Raw genomic sequence first — 26,524 nt, 5'->3', positions numbered from 1 at the left:
CCCACACCCTGACGGGGATGAGGAGGGGAGACAGTGCCGCACATCGCAGCCCCGGAAACCAGACAGAGGCAATAAGACCCCCCACCCGCTAGCTGGGCTTGCTGGAAGGTGAACAGCAAAACAAAACTAAGGATGACAAACTTAGTGATGTTGGTTAACAATATATATAGATATAGTATTTTAATTAAAAAGAAGGGAAACAAAAATAAATACACAAGGCATGTAGATTTATTCTTGGATTGCAATAAACTTTTACATATAAAATAATTTAGGGATGGAGGCGTGTCACGGTGGCGATAATAGATCATATCTCTTGCTATTTAACAAATCTTTAATGATTTTTAAGGTTTTCTTTATTTTACTAGATGCGCCACTTGTATGTGATCATTGATGGGTCAAGAACAATGGAAGATCAGGATCTGAAACCTAATAGGCTCACGTGCACACTGAAGGTAAGTCAAAATTACCCTTTTGTTTCCTTGACGCACGGTTTCCCAAATCTATCCTAACACAGGTAGCTGCATTACATTGCAGACACTTTAATTACCTGCCACTGTGACTTTACCTGCAAAACTTGCACTAATTGTGGGACCTGAGGACACAATGGATTCTTTGTGTATCTTTGTCATTTTAGGTAGTTTTATCAATTAAGTATGAATTTGCATGATAAAGGCAAAGCAATGCAAATCTTGGTTTTGTAAAATTCTGATCTCAGGACACTTTTGGGTTTGCATTAAGATATAGCAAACTGAAGATGTTGCCTATAGCAACTACACAGCTCCCTGCTGTCTTTTTTTTTTTTTTTTCCTAGTGGTATTTTGAGTATGAATGGTTGCTATGCCATTTCGTTTTCTCTCTTTCTAGAAAGTATCTTCAAAAAAACACTGACTATGCTGATATCTCAAACTATATTAACACCTTCCCACCAGTCCTATAGCAGATTGATGGCTGAGCAGGCTTTTTGTCCTTTTGAGTACACATCCTATGATGTCCTCCCAGAATGCGCGGCTACGCAGCAGTGTGATCTTTCATCGGCTGTATCCACCAGCCCGCTGCCGGTATTATTTGATTGCGGTGACCAATTGCAGCAGATCACATGACAACTGTAAACAATCGATGGCTTCCTTTCATGCCATCCATTGTATACAATTGTGTTACTAGCTGTGATTGCTCACCGTCATCACATGGTACAGACAGGGCCAATCACAGCCCATCTGTACCATGTGATTAGCTTTTGCCAATTACAGCTAATCACAAAAGACACTGAGTGATTTTTTTTTTTTTTTTTAACATACTGTCACCAGTCAGTGTCCCTGATCACCGGCACACCAGTTGTATGATAATGCTGTACTGCACTGGTGACAGTATGTAAAAAAAAAAAACAAAAACATTTTTTTTATTTATTTATCATAAAGTGTGACAAAAAATTACAACTTCAAAAAAACTTGCCATGCCACAGGTGTGGATTGACCATATGTGTTTAAAAAGCTGATATATCAGCATAGAGTTAGCAGCTCAAAATTTGAGGAGGTTGGCTAGCTACTCTGGGACTGGCCCTGACTGATTTAGTAATGGACAAGCTATTACTGTAAAATGTGGTATAATCTGCATATGTGCACTGTAGATGTTATAGCTGATAACCCGATGCGGTCGTACTGTGAATGCTCCAGGAGAGATGGGCTAATTTCTGGCCCTTACTAATAATATCATTGCTCAATAAATCTCATGAGATCTGAATAGTAGCTCTGATACGTTGACTGGTTTTCTGAGGTGAATTGTTTGTACTTTTGTATTGCAACTGGCCATATGTACAATTTTTGTGACATCTCAATAAATCTTTACCTGATTTAAAAAAAAAAAGGGGGGGGGGTTTCCTTTAAGGGCCGCCAGAGGGCACGCGCGCTGCACGGCGGGGGACCCGATGCGCGTGGCTAGTTGTCGCAGTACCGCTAAAAATCGTAGATTACTGCCATTACTAGTAAAAAAAAAAATAAAATAAAAATAATTGCCATAAATCTTTCCCATAGTTTGTAGACGCTATAACATATGCGCAAACCAATCAGTATATGCTTATTGCAATTTTATTTTTTACCAAAAATATGTAGAAGAATATATTTTGGCCTAAACTGATGAAGAAATTTGTTTTTTTAAACAAAAAGTAAAACATATTGTGTTTTTTTTTTTTTTTTTTTTTTTTTTTTTTTTTTCAAAATCGTCGCTCTTTTTTTGTTTATAGCGCAAAAAATAAAAACCACAGTGGTAATCAAATGGCACCAATAGAAAGCTCTATTTGTGGGAGAAAAAAAGACACAAATTCCGTTTGGGTACACCATTGCATGATCGCTCAATTACCAGTTAAAGCGACGCAGTGCCTAATTGTAAAAAGTGCTCTGGTCAGGAAGCGGGTAAAATGGTTAATACCTTGAACTGTCTACTTTCCATAAAAGGTCATTTGGGGGTATTTGTACTGTCCTGGCGTTTTCGAGGCCCGAAAATGCTGAAGCATTCCCACTAATAATGAAAAACGAATAACAATAGTGGGACTGCTGAAGCAGTCCCACTAATTATGCACCTGATGTTTGTTTAGATTAGAAGGGCAGCAGTTCCTGCTGCCAAGGGAAAGAGCTGCAATAGTATTGTTTCAGTTGAGGATACATTTCTCTATAGTGGTTGCAGCTATTGAGATCAGGCAACAGCCTGTCCACAGCTTTCATATAAAACAAAATAAATGCTTTAGAGTTTGTTATACTTCATGACCAATTAAACATATTGATTAACATACGCTAAAATAATTATTTCCTAATACATTTTTATCTTTTCCTTTTAGCTGTTGGAATATTTTGTGGATGAATATTTTGATCAAAACCCAATAAGTCAGGTATGTATTATAATTTTACATTTGTTACATAAACTATTTATTATTATTATTCTCATTATGACATATATATATTTATTTATTTTTTTACATCTACTGAAATTACATTGATCAGATTGATTATTCTTGTGTGCGGTCAAGCATTGTTCCCTATGTAAATATGCATTTCTTGTGAAAAGTAATGATTTAACACCTAACTAATGTCAATGAAACTTGGTATTTTAATGACAAAAATTATATTGATGTAAAATGACAATTGCAGTTAAGGTATTTCACACATCTTTGCGCATCAACCCGTGGTCCATTAATCAATAGAATTGTTCTTCTCTGTCTTTAGAGCTTGTTTTAGCAGGCTTTGCACTTGTTTCAGTGAACGAATGCAGCTTGCTTTTCACATCAGCTTGCAGTGCTTCTGAAAGCATTCACGGATGCATTTCATCTGGAGTTTACCTCCGCCTAGACCTACATCAAGCTGCTTTTACATTCCCATAGGCTTGTATGAGGGGAGAAGGAATCCTGACCATCAAGGTTCACACAATTTATGCCTAAGTCACACATTTTTATAACTGGATTCAGTTGGAAAATGTGTGAATCCTGGGTGGAAATTGTGTGAAAGTCAATGGCCCCAAAGTTACTTGTCATATGAAAAAAAAAATAAATAAAAAAGCTCTATTGGCTCTCTTTAGAAAGTCCTCGGGGTGCTGAGCTCTGCCCCCTGAACACTCCCTCTAGAGCAGGAATATGCAATTAGCGGACCTCCAGCTGTTGCAGAACTACAAGTCCCATGAGGCATAGCAAGACTCAGACAACCACAAGCATGACACCCAGAGGCAGAGGAATGATGGGACTTGTAGTTTTGCAACAGCTGGAGGTCCGCTAATTGCATATCCCTGCTCTAGAGCATTGTTCCCTGCTGTGGGGTGTGTGATTGGTGAGTCCTGTGCCTCTACTTCCAGGTTCTCTTACTCATCCCCGCAGGTCCAAAGGTGGATGACAGGCGATTTGTGTGAGAGCTGGGAGTACGGGGGGGGGGGGCACATCTGCTGTAAAGGGGGGCTCTGATGGGGACATCTGCTGTAAAGTGGGGCTCTGATGGAGACATCGTCTGTAAAGGGGGGCTCTGATGGGGACATCGTCTGTAAAGGGGGGCTTTGATGGGGACATCGTCTGTAAAGGGGGGCTCTGATGGGGACATCGTCTGTAAAGGGGGGCTCTGATGGGGACATCGTCTGTAAAGGGGGGCTCTGATGGGGACAGCTGATGTAAAGAGGGATTCTGAAGACACCTGATATTATAGGAGGATGCTGATGGGTACACATGTTGTAAAGGGGGACTCTAATTGGGACACCTGATGTATAGGGGGATGCTGATGGGGACACCTGATGTAAAAGGGGGCTCTGATGAGGACACCTTATGTTAAGTGTTTTTTTTTTTCTTTTACTTGAAATGTGGATGTGATTGGCCTACTGTGATGGGCACAGTGAGGCTGCAATTAATGGGCACAGTGAGGCTGCATATGATGGGCACAGTTTTAGCTAGCAGTAATGATACATAATTACCTGATAAATGGATATTTACAGTCCTACATTACTAACAATTTAATTTTTCAGTTTGTTTGCGCCCCCCAAAAATTGAGCACCAGTCGCCACTGGTGAAAGTTGTGTAAAATCCATTATAAAAAGATTCCTTGGTTTCTTTTCTAATGTTGATACCAGCCACTAGAGACCAGGATGGGACTTTTTTGATAAATGTAGAAGATTGTTTGTATGCTACAAGTAAGGAATCTTTACAATGGAGCATTATTGCCAGTGGGTATGTTTTGAGACATAATTTTAAAAAAATCATATCCTAAATCTTAGTTCACAAAACCTTAATGTGAAAGTCCAGTCAAAAATGAAAATTTTTCTATTAATTATATGTAAAAATATATTTTATCTTTGACATTATTCATTTTCTGTATAGCTGAGTGTCTAGCTTTGATTCGACTTTCTAAGCTTGGCAATCAGCTTCTTCCTGTCAGAGACAACCTTACTTCCTTATTTCTGAATTCTGCATGGGAGCCTCTCACTTCCTGAAAACTTTTTCCTTCTCCATCACAGGGATTCCTACTGTTCATTTTAACCGCCCCTATCTTGCCCAGCCCCGCCCCCATCCCTCCTATCCTTCACATATCTCCTCCTGTCTTCATAGCCTCATTTTGGCCAGCAGTTTCTCCTGAGAGAGATGGGGGAGGGCAGGATTTGGAAGTATGTTCTGTTTGTTAGAAACTGTAATGCCCCATACACACAGTCGGATTTTCCGACAGAAAATGTTCGATGGGAGCTTGTTGTCAGAAATTCCGACCGTGTGTAGGCTCCATCGGACATTTTCCATCGGAATTTACGTCACACAAAATTTGAGATCTGGATCTCAAATTTTCCAACAACAAAATCCGTTGTGGTGACTTCCGATCTGTGTGGACAAAGTTCCACGCATGCTCGGAATCAAGCAGAAGAGCCGCACTGGCTATCGAATTTAATTTTTCTCGGCTCGTTGTACGTGTTGTACGTCACCGCATTTTTGACGTTCGGAATTCCCGATAAGATTTATGTGACCGTGTGTATGCAAGACAAGTTTGAGCCAACATGCGTTGGAAAAAATCCATGGATTTTGTTGTTGGAATGTCCGATCGTGTGTACGGGGCATTAGATTACAATGCAACATGCTGCAGATTTTCTACAGTGTACAACCACGTGGATGTTTCTACATGGCACTGTGATGACACTGTGTGCATGGTGTGGCACATGCTCAGCTGAGGGATCTACATGTGAGTAATGAGGTTAAGGCTCCATTTCCACTAGTGTGACTTGTCATGCGACTTTGGACACACAGCCCATTGATTTCAAAGGCAAACGTTCCCATCTATGCACCTTTGAAAATCAGGGACTTTGAAAAGGTGCCTGCACTACTTTGATGCGACTTTGATCTAGAGTGTAAAGTTGGATCAAAGCTGCACTCAAAGCCGGACTCTAAATCGCACAGCTTTGGAGTCGCACTAGTGGAAACGTAGCCTAAGTCTAGAGTGTGACTTTGGAGTGTGACTTTGATGCAACTTTGAGTGCAGCTTTGATCCAGCTTTACACGCTCTGGATCAAAGTTGCATCAAAGCATTGCAGGTACCTTTTCAAAGCCGCATAGATGGGAACAGGTGCCATTGAAATCAATGGGCTGTGAGTTGTCATGTGACTTTGTGTCTGAAGTCGCATGACAAGTTGCACTAGTGGAAACAGCCTTAATGTGGTTGCCTGTACTATGATCATTGTAGACTGTGAGCTGAGACCCCAGAGCACTTCCAGCTACACTGACAGTTCCCTCCCTGTGTCCAGCTCCCTTCATCTGTGCACAGCCATACTGTATATCTGCACTGCACCTCCCCCCTGTGTGGATGGGGCTTTTTATCTCTTAATTTTCTCATGAATAAGGATGTACAATGAGAGAACACTGGGCAGGAACCTATGATCAGCTCCTCCCATCCTGTATATGCCCACTGGCTAGACAGGAACAGTGTCCCTCCCAGGAAGTGATGTCACTAGCTTTCAGGAACCACACCCACTGGCTGATTTTAGTCTCAGAAGGAAGTAGAATTTAAGTCATATGACGGCACTGAATGCTGCAAAGGTAGAAAAACTGGGATTTTTTCATTTTGAGACATAAGGCTTAGCTCACATTGATTGCAGGGGAAAATTTAAGTGTTAGGTGGACCACTTTAAAGTGATTGTAAAGTCTTATGTTTTTTTTTTTGTTGTTTTTCTTTTTACTTAAAACCAGCAAAGTTATACTTGCCTGCTCTGCTGCAGTGAATTTGCACAGAGCAGCTCAGAGCCTCCTTTTCTCGGGTCCCTCTTCGGCTCTCCTGGCCCCTCCCCCCTGTTGCGTGCCCCCACAGTAAGCAGCTTGCTATGGGGGCACCCGAGCCAAGTCACAGCTCCCTGTGTCCATTCAGATACGGAGCCGTGGCGGTGCCCCTCCCCATTGGCTGGCTGACTGACTTTGACAGCAGCGGGAGCCAATGGTGCCATGCTGTTTTTTTCAGCCAGTGAGAAGGGGAGTCCCGGATGGCTGAGACATTCCTGCAGCATCGCTGGATCTAGAGCACCGGTTCTCAACCTGGGGGTCGGGACCCCCTCGGGGGTCGAATGATGATTTGCCAGGGGTCACCGAATCCTGGGCTGTTCCTGAAGCCCGCACCACTCTCCAGCCTTTTTGCAGTCGCCCAGCAGGGCTGTTCCTAGAGCCGGCGGCCGCCCACCACATGGCTGGAAGGCAGAGACTAGAGGTCAGCTGACTGGTGAGGAATGTGAAGTGGGAGGGGCTGGAGAAGACCCTATCTCCTGATTTTGGCATAGGTGTCACTGCTACGAGACACCACAAAGTCAGAGACTCAGTGAGTAACACTACCTGTGACCATTAAAAGTCCCCACTACAGTTCTCAGATCAGCATTGATCAAGAGCACCTAAGTTGGCTGATCAGAACTCCTCCCAGCACTACCATTCATCCCATTCCCCCCACCAAGGAGTAAGAGAAGGAATAAAAATTGAGAATACGTGGAAGGGAGAGGAAAAGAGGGGGAGGAACAAAAAAAAGGGAGAGAAAGAATAAGAGAAAGAACAAGAAAGATGGCTAGAGAGAGGGATGGGGAAAAAAAAAAACAAGAAATTAGGATAGAAAGAGATAAAAGGGAAAGAAAGGAGAACAAAGAAAGAGGTGGTACATCCTGAAATGTACCATGGGTTTTAATACTGTACAAGCGGAAGGGACTCGGAGGGCACTATATGTCCGTGGGTTAGGGGCGCAAGTTACTTGTCTTGCCTTGGGTGCTGACAACCCACGCTACTAAAATAATTTTACTGTTAGGGGTCCCCACAACTCGGGAAATTTTATCAAGGGGTCACAGCACTAAAGAGGTCGAGAACCACTGATCTAGAGGAACCTCAGATAAGTATGAGGGGGGGGGGCTGCTGCACACAGAAGGCTTTTTATCTTAATGCATGCATTAAGATAAATAAACCTTCTGCCTTTACAATCAGTTGTAAATGTCATCCTCCTTTGGCCATGCATTCGGCCACACTTATCTGATATTACCCATTATAATAGTGTTGTCTGGCATCTGTACCATCTTGTATACAAAATATAAGATGACAGCTCCACTTTAAATTCTCCTTTTAATTTCGGTCTTGATCAGTATCTACCAGAACAAATATTGAGTGTGAATTTCTCTAGCTGGGGGTACATGCATCAATTAAAACCTGACAGGGGCTCTAACGCTTTACCCCACTCTCCAGAATGGGGAAAAAAAAGTTTTGGGGTTTAGATAAACTTTAGGAATGCGTATGCCCTGATCTATGCTTGACATTCATATACAAATGATGCATCCTATAATTATTGTAAAAGAAGAATATAGAAAGTAAGAACACAAGTATAGGCGCATCAACACAGAAATCATAAAAGTTCCAATATAAATCTGCTAGTAATTGACAATATAGTCCATCTGGCATACACAGGCAAATCAGCTATGTAGTGGTATTAGGAGAGGTAAAAATATCCAAAGGAAGCACACAAGGCTGCCATCAAATTAGGGAAGAAACCATATTCCAAAGAGCTGAAAAAAAGCACAAGTGGAAAGGCGCCTCTGGGTGCAGTCGTTTTTTAAAAATCAATGTAATAGACAACGTAAGATCAACTCACATGTAGTATAAAAATTAAAAGCATGGTATCAGATAGTCGAGATGATGTTCCCACATCCTGTGACAAGATCCGTGCTGTGTACGATGACCGGGATCTTCCGAATGATATGAACGCCGACTCCGGAAGAGCGGCCTCAGAACGAGCCTTGGAACACAGTGGATGGCTGGCAGCAGGGGGACGACGTCATCAAAAATGGACGCGTTTCGTGAGCGTGCGCACTTGGATGCTCTGCAAGTCGCGCTTCTTCCTCAGCAGACAATTTTAGGCTTTACTACCACTTTTACAATGCCCTTTATTAGCCCAGAAGTGTGCACCTTTTTTTTCTTTTTTTTCCCCCTTGCTCCTAGGGAAGAGATGATGTCGGCAAAGTGCCCAGAAACCTCAGGTTCAGCCTCTCTGCATGTCCCTGCAACGGTGACAAGGGGGAGCAGGGACAGAGGGAGCAGTGGAGAAGTATGTAGTGGCAGAGTTGCTAGCTGACAGAAAGGTGCAATGTCTGGGGTCTTAAGGTCCGTACACACAATACGAAAATCAGAAGTAAAATTTAGTCCAACAAACGATCTGCCGATTTTCAGATCGTTAGTACGGTGCTTTCGACAGCCGATTTCGTTTTTTCGTCCAACAAAAGCTGGATGTGCAGACTATAAAATTTTTGTTGTACGTGAACTCTTCGTCCTATTTTCATTTAATTAGAACTGTTTTCGTCAAACAGTCGTAAGAGCAAGACTACGCATGCTCAAAAACGATAGAATACATACAAAACCACTCAATGCATTACGTCACTTCTGAAGTTGTATTCTGTCGTGCGAGAATTTTTGTATGGTGAGTAACCTCTTCACTTGCGACATGAGAATAGCATGCATCGTGTGTAGTAGGCTTTAGGCTTGGTTCACACTTCTGCAGTTTGCTTTTGATCGTTTCTGCAATGCTTTTTGCTGTGTGTTGTGTTTTTGCACACGCGATTTCACAGAAATTCAGACATTTGCATGTTGCAAATGTTATGCTTTTTTTTTTTGCCCAATTTGTTTTTGGGCAGAGTAAAAACTGCAAAATGCAAATTGTGGTAAAATTGGGGCAAAAATGCACTACATACTTTCATGCAGCTTCTCCATTGAAGTCTATTAAACCCAAAAAAGCAAAAAAAAAAACCAAAACACCATTTTGCAAAAAAATGCCTGACCCTTTCCAAAAATGCAGTGGCTGAAAAAAAGCATAGAGGTGAACGTATCAAAAATGAACTGTAGTGCGTTTCTGCAAAAAACACATAAGTATGAACCGAGCCTTAAAATGCAGCTCCTTTACTGATTAACTTTTGTCACATTTTTGATCATTTTTAGGTAGGCCTCATTATCACAAGAAATAAAAGGGCTGAGAAGCTGACAGAGCTTGCTGGTATGATAAGTATATTTAAAATCATTTTTCACTTTCTTTATTGTTGGCTTTTTTTGTTTTCCACAAGGTACAAAGAAATATGTTTTTGATTGTGGCATTTTAGTTGGCCCTGCACCAAATACAAAATGCTGTTGATCAGTTACAAGTGAAGATGACAGATCTGACTCTGGTTTAAGAACCAGTAACTCTCATATTCATTGCTGCTGACTTGCATGAAACCAAGTTAAGCTGCTTCCGTTTACAATTCTAATATTGACAATGCTGACCAGCAAGGCCAGGAGCCTGTTTTAAGATACAATATTCAAACAGTATTAAAATGTAATATATTGCAGATTACCAATCCTTAGATGTGATGGCTGTACTTGTTTTCTTTTTTTTTTTTTTTTTTTTTTTTTTTTTTTTTTTTTTTTTTGCTTTTTTCAACCTTGTGATCCTGCCAGTAACACACTTCCTGTATTAGGGTGGCTCCTCTAACTATGGAGGAGCAAAGAAGCCACCTTTGCACAGCAGCATTGTCCATCTAGGGCAGTGGTTCTCAACTCCAGTCCTCGGGACCCACCAACAGGCCAGATTTTAAGTATTACCTTGGGGAGTTGCAGACTAGAATACTGCAATCACTGAGCAGCAAGTGATATCACCTGTGATGTATTTCAGTTATCTTGCAAACCTGGCCTGTTGGTGGGTCCTGAGGACTGGAGTTGAGAACCACTGATCTAGGGAAAAGTGAAGTGTTAGCTGTGCTAACAGATTCCGATAGACTTGACTAATGAATTAAAATCGAACTACAGCTAACACTTTTTAAGCAGTTATACTTACAGCAACAGCATTGGGATAAAGGTTTCACATAAATGAACAAAAGCTTATTGTAAGCACCCTTGTCAGTGTTAAATAGTTTATCTTAATGTTCTAACTGCCACTGTTGCTGGATAGCACGGTCCGTTAACAGAAGTTGAAAATGACAGACATACTGGTCAGATCATTAGGTGAAAATAAATTAAATCTAATGCATTTTTTTTTTTTTTTTAAACAATTTTGTTAAAAATTCACAAATATGTTACTAACAAACATGTAAACCTGTACCAGTAATTTTTGGGCGGAGCTGTAGCAGGTGTAATCTCTTTTGTAACCTGTCTTCATTCTCCTTTTTTTTTTTTTTTGTCAATAAAGTTTTTATTGTAAGATCAAGAGTATTAACAATTGTACAAGTATAATAACATTCGTACACATATCTTGTAAGTTCATCTTTAAGTATAATATAACATTAGAGTGCTTATTAATAATCATTGGGATGACTACTGGACACGTGTCCATTATCGATATGACTTTCAATATACGAGACCCATCCTTAAAGTGGATGTAAACCCAATGTCATCCTTTCTAAACTACTGCCATAGGGGTTATCTATAAGGATATACATGCCTCCTGCATGTATCTTTACCTGTCAAATGTCTCCCCTATGTCTGTTATTAGACCCGAAAAACTGCAGATTCTGTGGGTGGGTCTGTTATCTGGAGCTCGGTGGGTGGAGTCGTGATGTCAGACTCCCCGCCCACCTCTACACTCCCCTTGTCAATATGCATTTTCTCCTGTGTATTTTTTACACTGAACTTCTGCTATGATCTCTAACATCCAGTGAAAAGACAGGAAAGTAACCACATGACTTCAGCATGCCAAATCATGCTGAGGTGTTGAACAGCCAATCCTTGCAGAGCTGCTGAAGAAAGGAGTGGGGGTGGGAATTAAAAAACAATGCATGTCTTAGACTAGTGCACGAGATATGTAATTCACCTGTCACTCACAGCAAGGGGGAGGATTTGACAAAGTTTTTCTCTGTTTGTCAAGATTTATCTCACTGAACAATAAAAGAGGATTGCTCAGAGCTGGATTAACTCTTTGTGGTAAGACTGGGCTCAAATGATAGGAACTCTTATACTCTATGTTATGACATAAAAAAAAAAAAAAAACATTTTCGGGTTTACATCCACTTTAAGGTAGATAGTTTGTATATTGCTCTGAACTGATTATTACTCAAATATAGTTGTGCGGCATACGCTCTATATACATGTATGTTGTGTAAAGCATAAAGTTAGTTAGGAAAGGTGACAGACCAAAGAGAGGGTGAGGTATAGGAGAAGAAAAGAGACAGAAGGCCAATATCCCAGAAATATCTGGGATAAATTCTGGGTATGTTCTAGAGTATATGAAGATGACCCAGGGCTGCCAGGGTTTATTGAATTTTTCGATTGTTTCATGAGCTGTTGCCCTAATCTCCTTCATGTTATAGAGGAGGGGAACCTTGTTAAGCCACTCTTTGATTGTGGGAGTAATGGCATTTCTCCAGGATCTGGGGATCACTGCCTTCGCAACAGTCAGTAGAAATCTGGTCAGTGATTTCTTATACTTTTTCATTGAGCAATGATGTGTAGTAAGCAGCACGCTGCATTTAATTGGATTGGTGTCTGTTATAAGCTTTATGATTTCACAGGCCTTCCGCCAGAATGGTTGAATCGAGGTGCAGCCCCACCATATACGCTGTAAGGTGCCTCTCTCCTGATCGCAGCACCAACAAAGGTCAGAAACTGTGGGGAATCATTTATGTATTTTGATTGGCGTGTTATACCAATTCGTCAGGAGCTTAAAAGAGGATTCCTGTAGGTGTGTGCTAATTGCGCATTTGTGTGCGAACACACAGGTTTGTAGTCATTGGTCCTTAATGAAGGATGTGTTTAATGCGGTTTCCCAAAACATTTTATGTTTATTAGGTTCCTGAAGACCAGAGGCTTGCAACCAGTCGGAGGATGAGGAAATATGTTTTTTGGTTTTGGTTGCCTTGAGGCACATAGTTTCAAATGGCGTTAGAGGTCTTGTAAGATGTTTGTCTCTGGGGGCTCAGGACATAACTATGAATTTGACAGTATTCCCAGCATGTTAGGAATGTCAGTCCCTTCTCAATTTGAATTTCTGAGATTGATTTGAACTTATTGCCTTTGAAACAATGTGTGGCCAGAAAAGGTATATTCATGCCTGTGTACAACTGGGATGATTTATTCATTCCTGGTGGAAAGTCTGGGTTAGAGATCAGCAGGGTGAGAGGGCCGGGCGATGTAGTTAAGTCAGAGATCTGATTCACTTTTTGTAGGTTTTTAAGTGACGCCCCTATAAGAGGGTGTCAGTTGTCTGGGGCAGGAGTCCCATGGTATCCAGGGTGAATGTGTCACAGATATTAGGCCTATATTATTTTCCAGCACCACCTAATCCCTATTGTCTGCGTGACATGTCCAGTCTATAATTCAGGTAAGATGTGAGGCAAGATAGTAGTTTTTAAAGTTTGGGAAGTTCATTACCCCATTATGTTTAGCTCTTGTGAGTAATTGGAGACTAATGCAGGGTTTTATGGTTGCCCATAAAAATCTCCTGAGCATGGATTGTAGGGCTTAAAAGAAATGTGATGGTAAAAGGTTTGGGATGGTCTGAAAAAAATACAGGATTCTAGGTAGGATTGTCATTTTGGCTGCTCTGCCGAACCATGATAAATATTTTAAAGACCATCTCTCTAGGTCCCTGTTTATGGCTTGTAAAAGGGGTTGAAAGTTCCTTGTATAAAGTGAATCAAGTTTCTGTGTCAACCATATCCCTAAGAGCTTTGTTTTCCCATTTAAACTTGCAATTGTTTTGTGTGGTATTTTTAGTGTTCTCTTTCAGTGTTAAATTTACTGCTTCAGATTTTTTTATAGTTTATTTTGAAGTTTGATACGTAGCTGTATTGTGTAAATATATTACATAGATCAGGCATGGTAATGTGTGGCTGAGTTATGAAGAACAGAAGGTCATCAGCATAAGCTGCGATTTTGTAAGTTCTACCTCCTACCTGAAAGCTATGTATACATGGTGATTTATTCACTGTGCGGATTAATGGCTCTAGGGTGAGAATGAAAAGCAGCGGTGAAAGGGGACAGCCTTGTCACGTTCCGTTTCGGATTATTTTAGTGCACCGTTGATTTAGAATTTCGCTGTTTATGGTACAGGGTCGCTATCCAAGATTGCATGTGTGGTTTCAGTCCAATGTGTGTACAGGTGGCAAGTAGAAAGTCGAAGGCTTTCTCCACATCTGTGGAGAGTAGCATGCCTTCAAAATCATCTGTTTGCGTTTTGTGAAAGAGATTTAGGACCTTTTATCACATTATCCCTCGCCTCCCTGCCTGGCATGAAGCCTACCTGTTCTGGGCCTATTAGCTGGTGTAACAGTGGTCTTAAGCGGTTTGCTAGGATTTTTGCAAATAATTTCAAGTCGGGATTAAGTAGGGAAATCGGCCTGTAATTGGCGCAGTCTAGTGGGTCCTTGTTAGATTTGGACGTAACGTGGACTCTCAGAAAATCCTCTGGGATCTCTAGGGGTTTTTATAGGTAGTTAAAATTTTTCAATAGATGTGGTATCAGTAGTGTGGAAAAGGACTTATAGTAGTGAGCTGTAAGGCCGTCTGGAACTGGGCTTTTCACAGGCTTGAGAGATTTAATGGCCATTATTAGTTCTGTTTCCGTGATTGGGTCTTCCAGTTGTTGGGAGTCAGTATCCGTTAGTGTGGGTAGGCCGCTGTCGGTAAGAAATTGATGGATTATTTGTGTCCGCGTCCCAGGATGGTCTTTTGGTCTATGTGCATCAATGGGACGGCGCGGCTATACCGCCGGCAAAGCGCCTCTGCAGAGGTGCTTTGCGGTGGTATTTAACCCTTTCTCGGCCGCTAGCGGGGGGTAAAACCGCCCCACTAGCGGCCGCATACCGACGGTAAAACGCCGCTAATAATAGCAGCGTTTTACCGCCGACGCCGCCCCCCGCCCCAGTGTGAAAGGGTTCTTATGGTTTAAGATGGACTGTAGTCTCTTCCTTGGATCAAGTAGGGCTGTAGCCGTTTCTTTCGCTAGAGACTGCTTGTGTTTTGTTTCCAATTCACCTATTGCATGTGCCAAGTCATTAAGTTCTTTTTTTCTGCTTCCCTTTTTTCACTGCACCCATCCTGATAAACTCCTCCCTTATCACACGTTTGTGGGCCTCCCATATTGTCAACGGAGACAACTCATCTGTGTCATTTTCCGTGAAGTAGTTTTTTAAGGCTTCTGTTATTTTACCTAGTCCTGATGTGTCTGTGAGCAAGGATGGGTTTAGCCTCCAATTGTTAGTTCTAGGCCGTCTGATAAGTGTCTGCAGCGTCAGTGAGATAGGTGCATGGTCTAAAAAAGTTTTAATACCAATCCTGGCAGATTGCAAGAGAGGTAGATCCCTTTGGGAGAGAAAAATGCAGTCAATGCCTGTGAACTTATTGTGTAGGGTGGAGAAATATGTGAAATCTCTACCCTTAGGATTAGTAGTGTGCCATGTATCAACCAATCAATGTAAGTGAGGCTAACGGAGTTTTAATTTTACGCAGTTTTCTGTATATTAGGCTAGATTTGCCATCTGATGTGTCTTGTAGTGGGTTTAGCGATGTGTTAAAGTCCCCTTCCAGGTTAACAAGTCTCTGTATGCTAAATCATCTTACTCTGCTAAAGGACCTAGATCTCAAGACAACACCTGATTTTTGCCAGCTACCTTAGCCTGTGTATGCCTCTCCTATATCTGCGATAGGCATAATATCTCAGGGAAATAGAAGTGTCCATCCTAGGTCAGATCAGAGAGGGAGGGAGGGGAAGTTGTTGGCAGGTAATACCTCTTCTACGTGGCTATTGATACACAGGCTCCAACTTCCTTCCCTCCCTCCCTCCCTCCCTCTCTGATCTGACCTAGGATGGACATTCCTATTTCCCTGAGATATTATGCCTTTCACAGATATCTAACTCTATAAGATAACGCTTTTTCCATACAGAGATATGTTAACCTTGGACACCATCTTGTGGTGAAAGTTGGAATTACATCGTGATAACTTCAATGTGTAACAATAACCACGTAGATTACCTCTTAGGGTGACAAGGAAGAGGTTCAGTCCAACATGTAATCAGAAAAAAACTGTAATTACAATTCCATAGGAGAGGCATACACAGGGTAAGGTAGCTGGCAAAAATCAGGATCTAGGTCCTTTAGCAGAGTAAGGTGATAAGAAGAAAAAAGGACACTCTTGAGTACGGACAGGGAGGCTGCACACCCCGAATATAGAATTAAAAAACAGGAAATCCCCCTAATGGGGCTTTAATGCAGCCAGTGGTATATGAAACACAAAATACAAAAAGGTGTTGTGATGGCCATTTTAATTTGGTTAATACAGCAAGTACTGACAACAAAGGATTTGGGACATGGACTTAAATCCAAAGATGAAAAATAGGAAACAATGCCAATAACAGAGGGCAGTGTACAATACAATTACATCACAGGCAACAGTAATACAATAGCACAAAGATGTTGATTGTGTGAGATCCTGACGCGTTTCGACCCCAATGGGTCTTCTTCAGAGGATAGGTATGTATAAAAACTGTAAAAATGTAGACATGTGTCAAGCAATTTCAAGCCAAAACAAAAAGAAAGAGTATATAAACAATTCCATATGGTGTATCTTTACCAGTCACGATGTACTCAATGGTTACAAGTGGCCATAATGTGAAAGAATATCCCTCTTGGTGTATCCCCGATATCCTAGCGGGTGGGCCAGTCACAAGGGGAGCGAGTGCCACCCACACGTCTTACAAGGAATCACACACTATGTATCCCCAAAGGGGTGGAGGGAGAGAAGGGGGTACACACTGCACCTGCGATAAAATTACAATATATATATTTATTAAGTGGCGGATTCCAAAATAGGATTTGTACGGCAAAAGAGTCAAAAGAAAAATGTGTCTATTTGCTATTACAATTTCGAGGGTTCTAGCTGGATGACGGGCGTGATGGGATGACGAAGCCATGCAAGAGGGAAGACAACAAGGATAGCAGGTGTGAGGGAAAAAAGTGAGGGAAGAAGAGTGAGGGAAAAGAAAGGAAGGAAAAGATAAGTGATGAGCAGGGATGGAATGGAGGGGAAGGGAAGGAAGGGGAAGGAACGGCAGGAAAGGTATGGTATGGTAAGGAAAACAAATATATAATGCATGGGTCGGCTCCCAAATCACGTCCGTATCTGTAGGAACCTGAGAACACAGAGAGAAAAAAGAGAGAAAGTGTAGCGACCAGTGAGTGTAGGAGAGGCCCATCAAGGGGCCAGAAAAAGTGAAAAGTGAAAAAACCAAGAATAGTCGTAAACCAAACGAAACAAAGAAAAAGCCCCCAAACAGGTGTGAGTATGTGAGTGACATGTGAGAAGAGCAGAGTGAATGAGGGGGGCATAGGATTTAGTGTGAAATTGATGAGGTTACCGATAAGATAATCGAAAATAGTCCATGATATCACGGAATGTGAAACGGGTAGATCAGAATTTCAGACAAGATGAAAAAAGATATCACATTAATGGTGTGAACCGAGCATTTTGAACGCAGTAAGAAGGTGTATGGATCAGTAGAGAATATGTACTTACCACCAAATGGGATGATAAGGCAGCACAGAAGCGTCCAGTGGAAACAAATAATCCAACTGGACTTTCCCTATTGCCAACCTAATTTATAGAAGAACTTATTTGCCAAAGTATCCCGCAGGTGCAGGTGTCCCTCCCCCTCCATCCATTCCCCCATGAGGAAAGAGCGACGCAATGGCGGCGCCCTTGGTGTGACTCCCTCGGCGTTCCGGAAGAGAAATTCTCCCGGATCCACCGTCACCCCCGCCACAACTGCGTAGGCGTCGTGACGTCACGCGCACGCGCGGGAGGCCAGGACGTCCGGAGGGGATCCGGAACGCCGCTGGCAGGGATAGAAATAGCGTCCACCTAGTGGGCGCTTGGAGAGACGCAGGACCCTTTGCGCCTCCCCACCCTGCCAGGAAGGCATGTGTGTCACGTCTCCACCCCCCAAGAGACCCGGCCCCCCGGGCCACTAAATGGTGGCTATAACACGGAGAAGGGGGAAAGAAGGGAAAGTCATAAAAGGAGTTATAGGGCCATAAATGGATTGGTCTATCGTGTGTTGGCAATGACATACCTATAGTTAACACTGCCCCTCATAATCAATAATGATTAATGATGATTATGAGGGGCAGTGTTAACTATAGGTATGTCATTGCCAACACACGATAGACCAATCCATTTATGGCCCTATAACTCCTTTTATGACCTTCCCTTCTTTCCCCCTTCTCCGTGTTATAGCCACCATTTAGTGGCCCAGGGGGCCGGGTCTCTTGGGGGGTGGAGACGTGACACACATGCCTTCCTGGCAGGGTGGGGAGGCGCAAAGGGTCCTGCGTCTCTCCAAGCGCCCACTAGGTGGACGCTATTTCTATCCCTGCCAGCGGCGTTCCGGATCCCCTCCGGACGTCCTGGCCTCCCGCGCACGCGCGATACCACGGGCGTGCGCGTGACGTCACGACGCCTACGCAGTTGCGGCGGGGGTGACGGTGGATCCCGGAGAATTTCTCTTCCGGAACGCCGAGGGAGTCACACCAAGGGCGCCGCCATTGCGTCGCTCTTTCCTCATGGGGGAATGGATGGAGGGGGAGGGACACCTGCACCTGCGGGATACTTTGGCAAATAAGTTCTTCTATAAATTAGGTTGGCAATAGGGAAGGTCCAGTTGGATTATTTGTTTCCGCTGGACGCTTCTGTGCTGCCTTATCATCCCATTTGGTGGTAAGTACATATTCTGTACTGATCCATACACCTTCTTACTGCGTTCACCATGCTCGGTTCACACCATTAATGTGATATCTTTTTTCATCTTGTCTGAAATTCTGATCTACCCGTTTCACATTCCGTGATATCATGGACTATTTTCGATTATCTTATCGGTAACCTCATCAATTTCACACTAAATCCTATGCCCCCCTCATTCACTCTGCTCTTCTCACATGTCACTCACATACTCACACCTGTTTGGGGGCTTTTTCTTTGTTTCGTTTGGTTTACGACTATTCTTGGTTTTTTCACTTTTCACTTTTTCTGGCCCCTTGATGGGCCTCTCCTACACTCACTGGTCGCTACACTTTCTCTCTTTTTTCTCTCTGTGTTCTCAGGTTCCTACAGATACGGACGTGATTTGGGAGCCGACCCATGCATTATATATTTGTTTTCCTTACCATACCATACCTTCCCTGCCGTTCCTTCCCCTTCCTTCCCTTCCCCTCCATTCCATCCCTGCTCATCACTTATCTTTTCCTTCCTTTCTTTTCCCTCACTCTTCTTCCCTCACTTTTTTCCCTCACACCTGCTATCCTTGTTGTCTTCCCTCTTGCATGGCTTCGTCATCCCATCACGCCCGTCATCCAGCTAGAACCCTCGAAATTGTAATAGCAAATAGACACATTTTTCTTTTGACTCTTTTGCCGTACAAATCCTATTTTGGAACCCGCCACTTAATAAATATATATATTGTAATTTTATCGCAGGTGCAGTGTGTACCCCCTTCTCTCCCTCCACCCCTTTGGGGATACATAGTGTGTGATTCCTTGTAAGACGTGTGGGTGGCACTCGCTCCCCTTGTGACTGGCCCACCCGCTAGGATATCGGGGATACACCAAGAGGGATATTCTTTCACATTATGGCCACTTGTAACCATCGAGTACATCGTGACTGGTAAAGATACACCATATGGAATTGTTTATATACTCTTTCTTTTTGTTTTGGCTTGAAATTGCTTGACACATGTCTACATTTTTACAGTTTTTATACATACCTATCCTCTGAAGAAGACCCACTGGGGTCGAAACGCGTCAGGATCTCACACAATCAACATCTTTGTGCTATTGTATTACTGTTGCCTGTGATGTAATTGTATTGTACACTGCCCTCTGTTATTGGCATTGTTTCCTATTTTTCATCTTTGGATTTAAGTCCATGTCCCAAATCCTTTGTTGTCAGTACTTGCTGTATTAACCAAATTAAAATGGCCATCACAACACCTTTTTGTATTTTGTGTTTCATATACCACTGGCTGCATTAAAGCCCCATTAGGGGGATTTCCTGTTTTTTAATTAGCAGAGTAAGGTGATTTACCATAGCTGGGACATGAGTCCTCGTTGACTTTTGTTTTCTTGGTGGAGGGAGGTTTGGGGGATGAGGGGACGCTCCCTGTGGGGGAATACGAAATTCCTTGTACCATTCCGGCAGGTCAATCAGGGGTAGTTGCAGTTGCTCGCAAAAGGTTGGAATGTCCTCTGTCATCCTCAGGTAGTATTGTTTGCCTAGAAACATGGCATTTAAGGCAAAAGGGAAATGCCAGCGATAAGGTATTCCTTTGTCCCTCAGAGCAGCAAGCATAGGGCGCATGGCTGGCCTGTTCTGCAGAGTAATGTGAGAGAGATCTTGGAACAGGGAGATATTATGTTCATTAAAGCAGATTTGCTCATTCCATCTGGCTTTGTTCAGGATCTCCTCTTTTAGTGGAAAACTGTGCAGACAGCATATAATATCCCTCGGCAGTGCTGTGCCTGTGGGGCAGGGATTCAGGGCCCTGTGTGCCCGCATAAAATCAATTTGAATGTCTTTAGGGCGTTGAAGTAGCTCATTGAATACATCCTGAAGAGCTTGTTTAATTTGGGCAGGCTTTACCGTTCTCAGTGTTGCTTCAAAAATTACTAAAAAAATAAATAGTTTTTGCCAAAAACTTTGCCATGCTTTTGTACTGGAAATGTCTCTTTTTGTATCATTATAAATGGGTTATAATGTAGACTAAAAGTATACTTTGTGTTTACAGGAACAGTACTTGTTTTAACACTTTCACCTAAAAACTACTCCCCCTCCCACTCCCCACACTCTCCTTTCCGATCCCCGCAGCTACCATTATAACCTGGCATCCCATCATAAGCCGGCCACTCCCGGCTTCAGGTGCTGCTTGGGGGGGGGGATCCAGATGTGTGTCCCCCCTCCCCCCGCCAGTCAGCCCCCTGTACTGCCCCCCCCCACACACCCCTGATCCATCACGCCCCTCCCGGTGGCATCCCCCCCCCACAGCCCACCCCCCGCGGCCTGCAGTTTCTGCCTGCACTAAGCACCGGCAAGCTGTTGGGCTGGGTAGCACAGGGGGAGCGGGTGATGGATGTGCTTACCAGCCCGGTCCCTGTAGTACAGTGGGCGATCACTCCTATAGCGATCACTCCTATATGTCCACTGACAGCTGATACATAGTAAACCGCGAGTGTTACTATGTATCAGACTGTCATATTATGAATGAATGAGAATTCTCCATACAGATTCCTTATTCATTCAAGTAAAGTGCTACAGAGAAAAGGGAATATCTTCAGTCCCTCTCACTGTCTCAAAAAAAGAGATATGGGGGCCTGTTTAGACCTCTGATATCTCACCAAAGACACCCCCCCCCCCCCCCCAAAAAAAAATAACTGTAAAAATATTTAACCACTTCCGGACCGCCCACTGTCGTTATACGTCGGCTGTTTGAAGAGGAGTATCGCTAATATGGCAACAGCTAGCTGCAATAAGCCCCGTATCCTCTTCTTCAGTGAGCGGTCCGGTTTAAGATAAAAGTGGTCTCTGCGGCAGATTCGCCGCAAGATCACTTTTATTGGCGGTGGGAGAGGGCCCCTCGCCACGATCCGGTGCCCTCCGCAGCTTACCAGAGCCGGAGGCAGCGGCAGAGACAATCGGATCCTTCCTGTGGCCTGACATGGAGATGAGTGAGGGGACGATGGTCCCCACTCATCTCCATATCATTGCAGGGCGGAAGCGAAGTCAAAACCGTCCAGTTCAGGGGAGCGGGTCTCTCCGACATGGCTGTCCCTGGGGGGGAGTCTCAAGTACATGTAGTCTCTCCGGGCAGCAGCAGATGCAGTGGACGTCTGTACAACAGGGCCGCCTGTACCACAACAAACGGGGGTGGCCTCCGGGGGATGCTGAGACTCTCCGCAAAGGGTGCAGTGCCATCAGAGAGGGATAAGTAAAGATCTGCCGGGTCTGCTACTGGATAGATCAGGTGCACCGGGAGGGGGAGAGTGTCAGTAGTGCTGGTATAAATGATTAGTGGCCACAGGGGAGAGATTCCAGCCATCTAGATGCCTCGTCAGGGGAAGTAAAGAATCTAGTCGACACACCATCCACCACTTGGAGACGTGCAGGGAACATCATGTTGTATTTAAGTCCCTTTGTGCGCAGCTGGGCCTTGATTTGGTCGAATGTTCTGCAGAGCCTCTGGGTTTCCATGGAGAAGTCGGGGAATATCATGATCCTCACATTTTCGTGCCGTAGCTCTGCCAGCTTCCATGCCTCACGTAGAACTATGTCCCGAAGTTTAACAGGCGAAATATGAAGGTTTGCGGTGGCGTTCCCGGGGGACCTTTGCCAGATGGCATCCCGTGGGCCCTCTCCACCGCAAAATGAGGGGAGAATGGCGCCTGGGGGAGGAATGTGCAGAGCATCTGCTCTATGTAAGCCGCCGGGTCCTGGCCCTCAGTGCCCTCCGGGAGACCCACCACTCTAAGGTTGTTCCTGCGGTTTCTATTTTCTTGGTCCTCAGCTCGGGATTCCATAGCTTTCATACGGACCTGCATCGTATGGAGGGAGGCTCTATGCTCCCTCAGCAAGTCCTCTGTGTCGCCCGTCCTCCGTTCCACCTCTGACAGCCGTTCCCTGCGCTTGTCCATGTCTCTGCGTATCAGACCCATTTCCATTTTGTTCAATTCCCATTCCAATTAGTTCAATTTTGGTAGTGAGGGTCAATTAGTAGCCTGAGAGAGCTTGCATCAGTGCCTGGAATTGATCGTTTCCAAGAGGAGGGAGCTCAGGCTGCTCCGTCTGAGACGCCATGCTTGTATGCTGTGGCGCACGTGGGCTCTGAGACTGCGGCGAGGCTCGGTGAAGCCATGTTCCTCCTTCTCTGCGAACCGGAGGTCCCCTTTCTCATGCCCGTTGTCTGCCCACTCTTTTCAGGTAGTTCAGGGTTATTTTAGATCCTGTTAAGCCGGATGGAAGTACCTGCCAGGTACGGAGCTCCCTTCACTAGCGTCCTCTCAGATCGCCATCTTGACCACGCCCCCATCAGTCTGTTTTTAACGGACTGGACACATGTCCATTTACATAGGCCTCACTATAAAGAACAATGGGTGGTCTGATTGGGCCCGCCTGAAAAACGGATAGGCAGACCCGATCGGTGTGCTTGTGTAAAAGGGGCCTAAAGTCTTGTTCACACAGGGGCATACACAGCGTACATTTACAGGGATGCACAGGTGTTCCTTGCATCTCTGTGCAGGCAGTCCCATTTGATGTCATCTGGAATGTAGCCACTGCACGAACAGAGCCCTTGCTCCCAGTTTTACATCCATGTAGGTCCGCATGCATGTCCCTGAACTGCCTGCGTTCGGAGTGATGTACCCACACAGATATCAGATTGGGAACAGCAGCTATGCCTGTGCAGCCATTGCATCCCAATTGACATAAATGGGGCTGCCTGTACGGGGATGCACGGAACACCTGTGCGGGTAAACATGACCCTCCATGGGCGTACACTTTAGTATGTCACATGTGAATGATGCTTTAATAGTGATTTAGCAGGAATTTTGTAAGTTATGATGCGTTTATGTGCACTATTAATGATTTTAGTGTATTTTTGGTGAAAATAGCGATATGAATGTTTGCGCAATTATTGCAGGGCCCAAAAAATCTGTAGCACTTTTTTTTTTTTTATTTTATGCTACAGGTCATGTGCTTTCAGAAAATGTCTAGTTTGATGGATTTTTAGAGTAAATTGTTTTTATTTACAGTTTTGCGTACCTTCAGTTTTCACCATTTCACAGGGTGCAATTTAACCACTACAGGGCACTTTCCCCCCTTCCTGCCCAAGCAAATTTTCAGCTATCAGCACTGTCGCTGTTTAAATGACAATTGCACGGTTATGCTACGCTGTACCCAAACAAAGTTTTTATCATTTTCTTCCCACAAATAGAGCTTTCTTTTAGTAGTATTTGATCACCTCTGCAGTTTTTATTTTTTGCTAAACAAATAAAAGACCGAAAATTTTAAAAAAAAATACGTTTCTTCATCTGTTATAAAATTTTGTAAATAAGTACGTTTTCTCCTTCACTGATGGGCAATGAGGCTGCACTGCCGGGCACTGATAAGGTGGCACTGATGAGCACCGATGAGGTAGCACCAATGAGGTGGCACTGATCTGCGACACTGATGGGCGCTGATCTGCGACACTGATCTGCGACACTGATGGGCGCTGATCTGCGACACTGATGGGCGCTGATCTGCGGCACTGATGGGCGGCATTGATGGGCACTCATAGGTGGCACGGATGGGCACTGATAGATGGCACTGATTGGCATCACTGATTATGAGGCACTGGCAGGTATTACTGGTGCACACTGGCATCATATGTGGGCACACATTGCCACCCATGGCCACCAGGGGTTCTATACCTGGTGGTCATCAGTGGTGGTCCTGGTGGCATCCCTGGTGGTCCTGGGTGGGCATCCAAGAGGAGGCTGCACTATTAAACAATCTGTCAGACGTGAGTGAGGAAAAGCTAATAGCTCTTTCTGTTTACATCGTGATCAGCCATGATTGGACGCGGCTGATCACGTGGTAAAGAGTTTCCGTCAGAGACTCTTTATCTAGATCGGAGTTGCGGTGTGTCAGATTGACACGCTTCAACAACGATCGCCGCGATGCGCACCCCCGTGGGCAAGCAGCGGTTTGTTATCCTGACCACGTCATATGACATCCGGTCAGGATATCGCAACCACTTTGCCGACGTCATTTTGCTATATGGCGGGCACCAAGTGGTTAAAATGTACAAATATTTGTTATTTATTAACTCAGTACAGTTTTAACTTTTATATTTACTAGGAATTTTGTACATTTTGCCATGTATGAATCCACTATTAATGATTTTAGTGTATTTTCAGCAAAAATACTGTTTTGATCAACATTTGCGGAAATATCACGCTGCCTTAAAATTAGTAGCCCCTTTTTGTTACTCTACTGGCCATGTGCTTTCAGAAAATGTATGGTTTGGGGTGTCTTTTACAAAATCTGAAAGCTGTAAGTGAAAGATGAAGAAACCTTTTGCATACGTCCGATTTTCACTATTTCTCAAAAAGGCGCAATTTTAAAATTTACAGATATTTGGTATTTATTAACTCAATACAGGTTAAGCTTTTATATTTAGTAGGAATTTAGCAGGAATTTTTGTAAAATTAGCTGTGTTTATATCTGCTAAAAGTTATTTTAGAAAATCTTTTGCGAATATATTGTTTGATAAACAACTGCGCAAATATCGTGGGGCCTTAACAATCAGGAGCGCCTTCTTTTTATTCTACTGGTCCTATGCTTTCAGAAAATATGTTTTTTTTTTGGGGGGGGGGGGGGGTCTTTTAACAAACTCTGAAAGCTGTAAGGGAACAATGAAAACCTTCAGATTTTTAGAGAAATGTGGTTATTTACATTCACCAATTTGCAAAATGGCATAATTTTTTAAAATGACAAGTATTTGTTATTTATTAACTCAATACAGGTTAAGCTTTTATATTTAGTAGGAGTTTTGTAAAATGTAGTATGTTTTTATCTGCTAATATTGATTTTAGTGTATTTTTAACGAAAATATTGTTTTGATAAACATTTGCGCAAATATCATTGTGCCCTAAAAATCAGTAGCACCTTATTTGTATTCTACTGAGAAATCTATATATTTTTAAATGTTCATATGTATTTTTATCTATAGATTGCTTAGAAAATAAAATATTTACAAGATGATATTGCCAAAAGAAAGTCTTGCTTGAACCAAAAATGCTTGTATTAATTCCTTATGTTAAATTCAGACAGTGGTTTTTGGATAAACAGGGCTGTGGCATAAATGTAAACATTGCTGTGGTCCATAAGGGGTAGTATACAGGTGCGAGAGCTGAAGTGATTAATCATGGATTTTTTAATTTTATTTTATCCAGGCAATCCCAGACAACACATAACTGCCCTGAAGAAAGCTGTAGACACGGCCTGCAGCGGCGAGCCATCTCTTTACAACTCCCTCAACCTTGCAATGCAGACACTGAAGTCAGTAGCCTTGTCTTTGTAGTGTTCATCAATATATTTGGGAAAATACTCAGTGAAACATGACTTAGGACATTGGTAGTTTTATACTTCAAGTGGTTCTAAAGCCTGAACATTTTTTTTACTTAATGCATTCCTCACATCCCCCCCCTCCCCCCTTTTTACTTACCTGAGCCCTCATTTGATTCAGCACTGTGCACTTCTGCAGCTCTTCTCTTCCCTCACTTCCAGGTCTTGCTGGCTTTGCTGGGGCATCGGAAGCCCAGTGCTGTTAATCAAAGCCAATGACAAAGGGAGCGGAGGGCGGGGTCCGAGTCCTGCTGTCTGTGTCAATGGACGCAGCAGCAGGGCTCGGGAGCGAGCACGCATGTGTGCCCACATGGGAAGCGGCTTCCTGTGGGGACGCTGGACAGAGAGGAGGGGCCAGGAGCGCGGGTGGGGAACCCAAGAAGGGGAGGTTCATGGCCGCTCTATGCA

At 43.4% G+C, this 26,524-nt stretch overlaps 1 protein-coding gene across 2 annotated transcripts in view; it reads left to right on the top strand.

The window, feature by feature from the left end:
* LOC141135314 (general transcription factor IIH subunit 2) overlaps positions 1 to 26,524 on the top strand; it is an 84,607-nt gene that overhangs the window by 16,375 nt on the left and 41,708 nt on the right. For both annotated transcript variants that reach the window (XM_073624421.1, XM_073624420.1), the window contains exons 5-8: positions 366 to 452; positions 2,828 to 2,878; positions 9,938 to 9,992; positions 25,945 to 26,050. In XM_073624421.1, coding sequence (XP_073480522.1) covers positions 366 to 452; positions 2,828 to 2,878; positions 9,938 to 9,992; positions 25,945 to 26,050 — 299 coding nt within the window. The remainder of the gene's footprint in view (positions 1 to 365; positions 453 to 2,827; positions 2,879 to 9,937; positions 9,993 to 25,944; positions 26,051 to 26,524) is intronic.

The sequence above is a fragment of the Aquarana catesbeiana genome, linkage group LG01 (assembly GCF_042186555.1).
Source record: "Aquarana catesbeiana isolate 2022-GZ linkage group LG01, ASM4218655v1, whole genome shotgun sequence".
Lineage (NCBI taxonomy): Eukaryota > Metazoa > Chordata > Amphibia > Anura > Ranidae > Aquarana > Aquarana catesbeiana.
The sequence above is the reverse complement of the archived record's forward strand: the minus strand, read 5'-3'. Positions and strand labels throughout refer to the sequence as shown.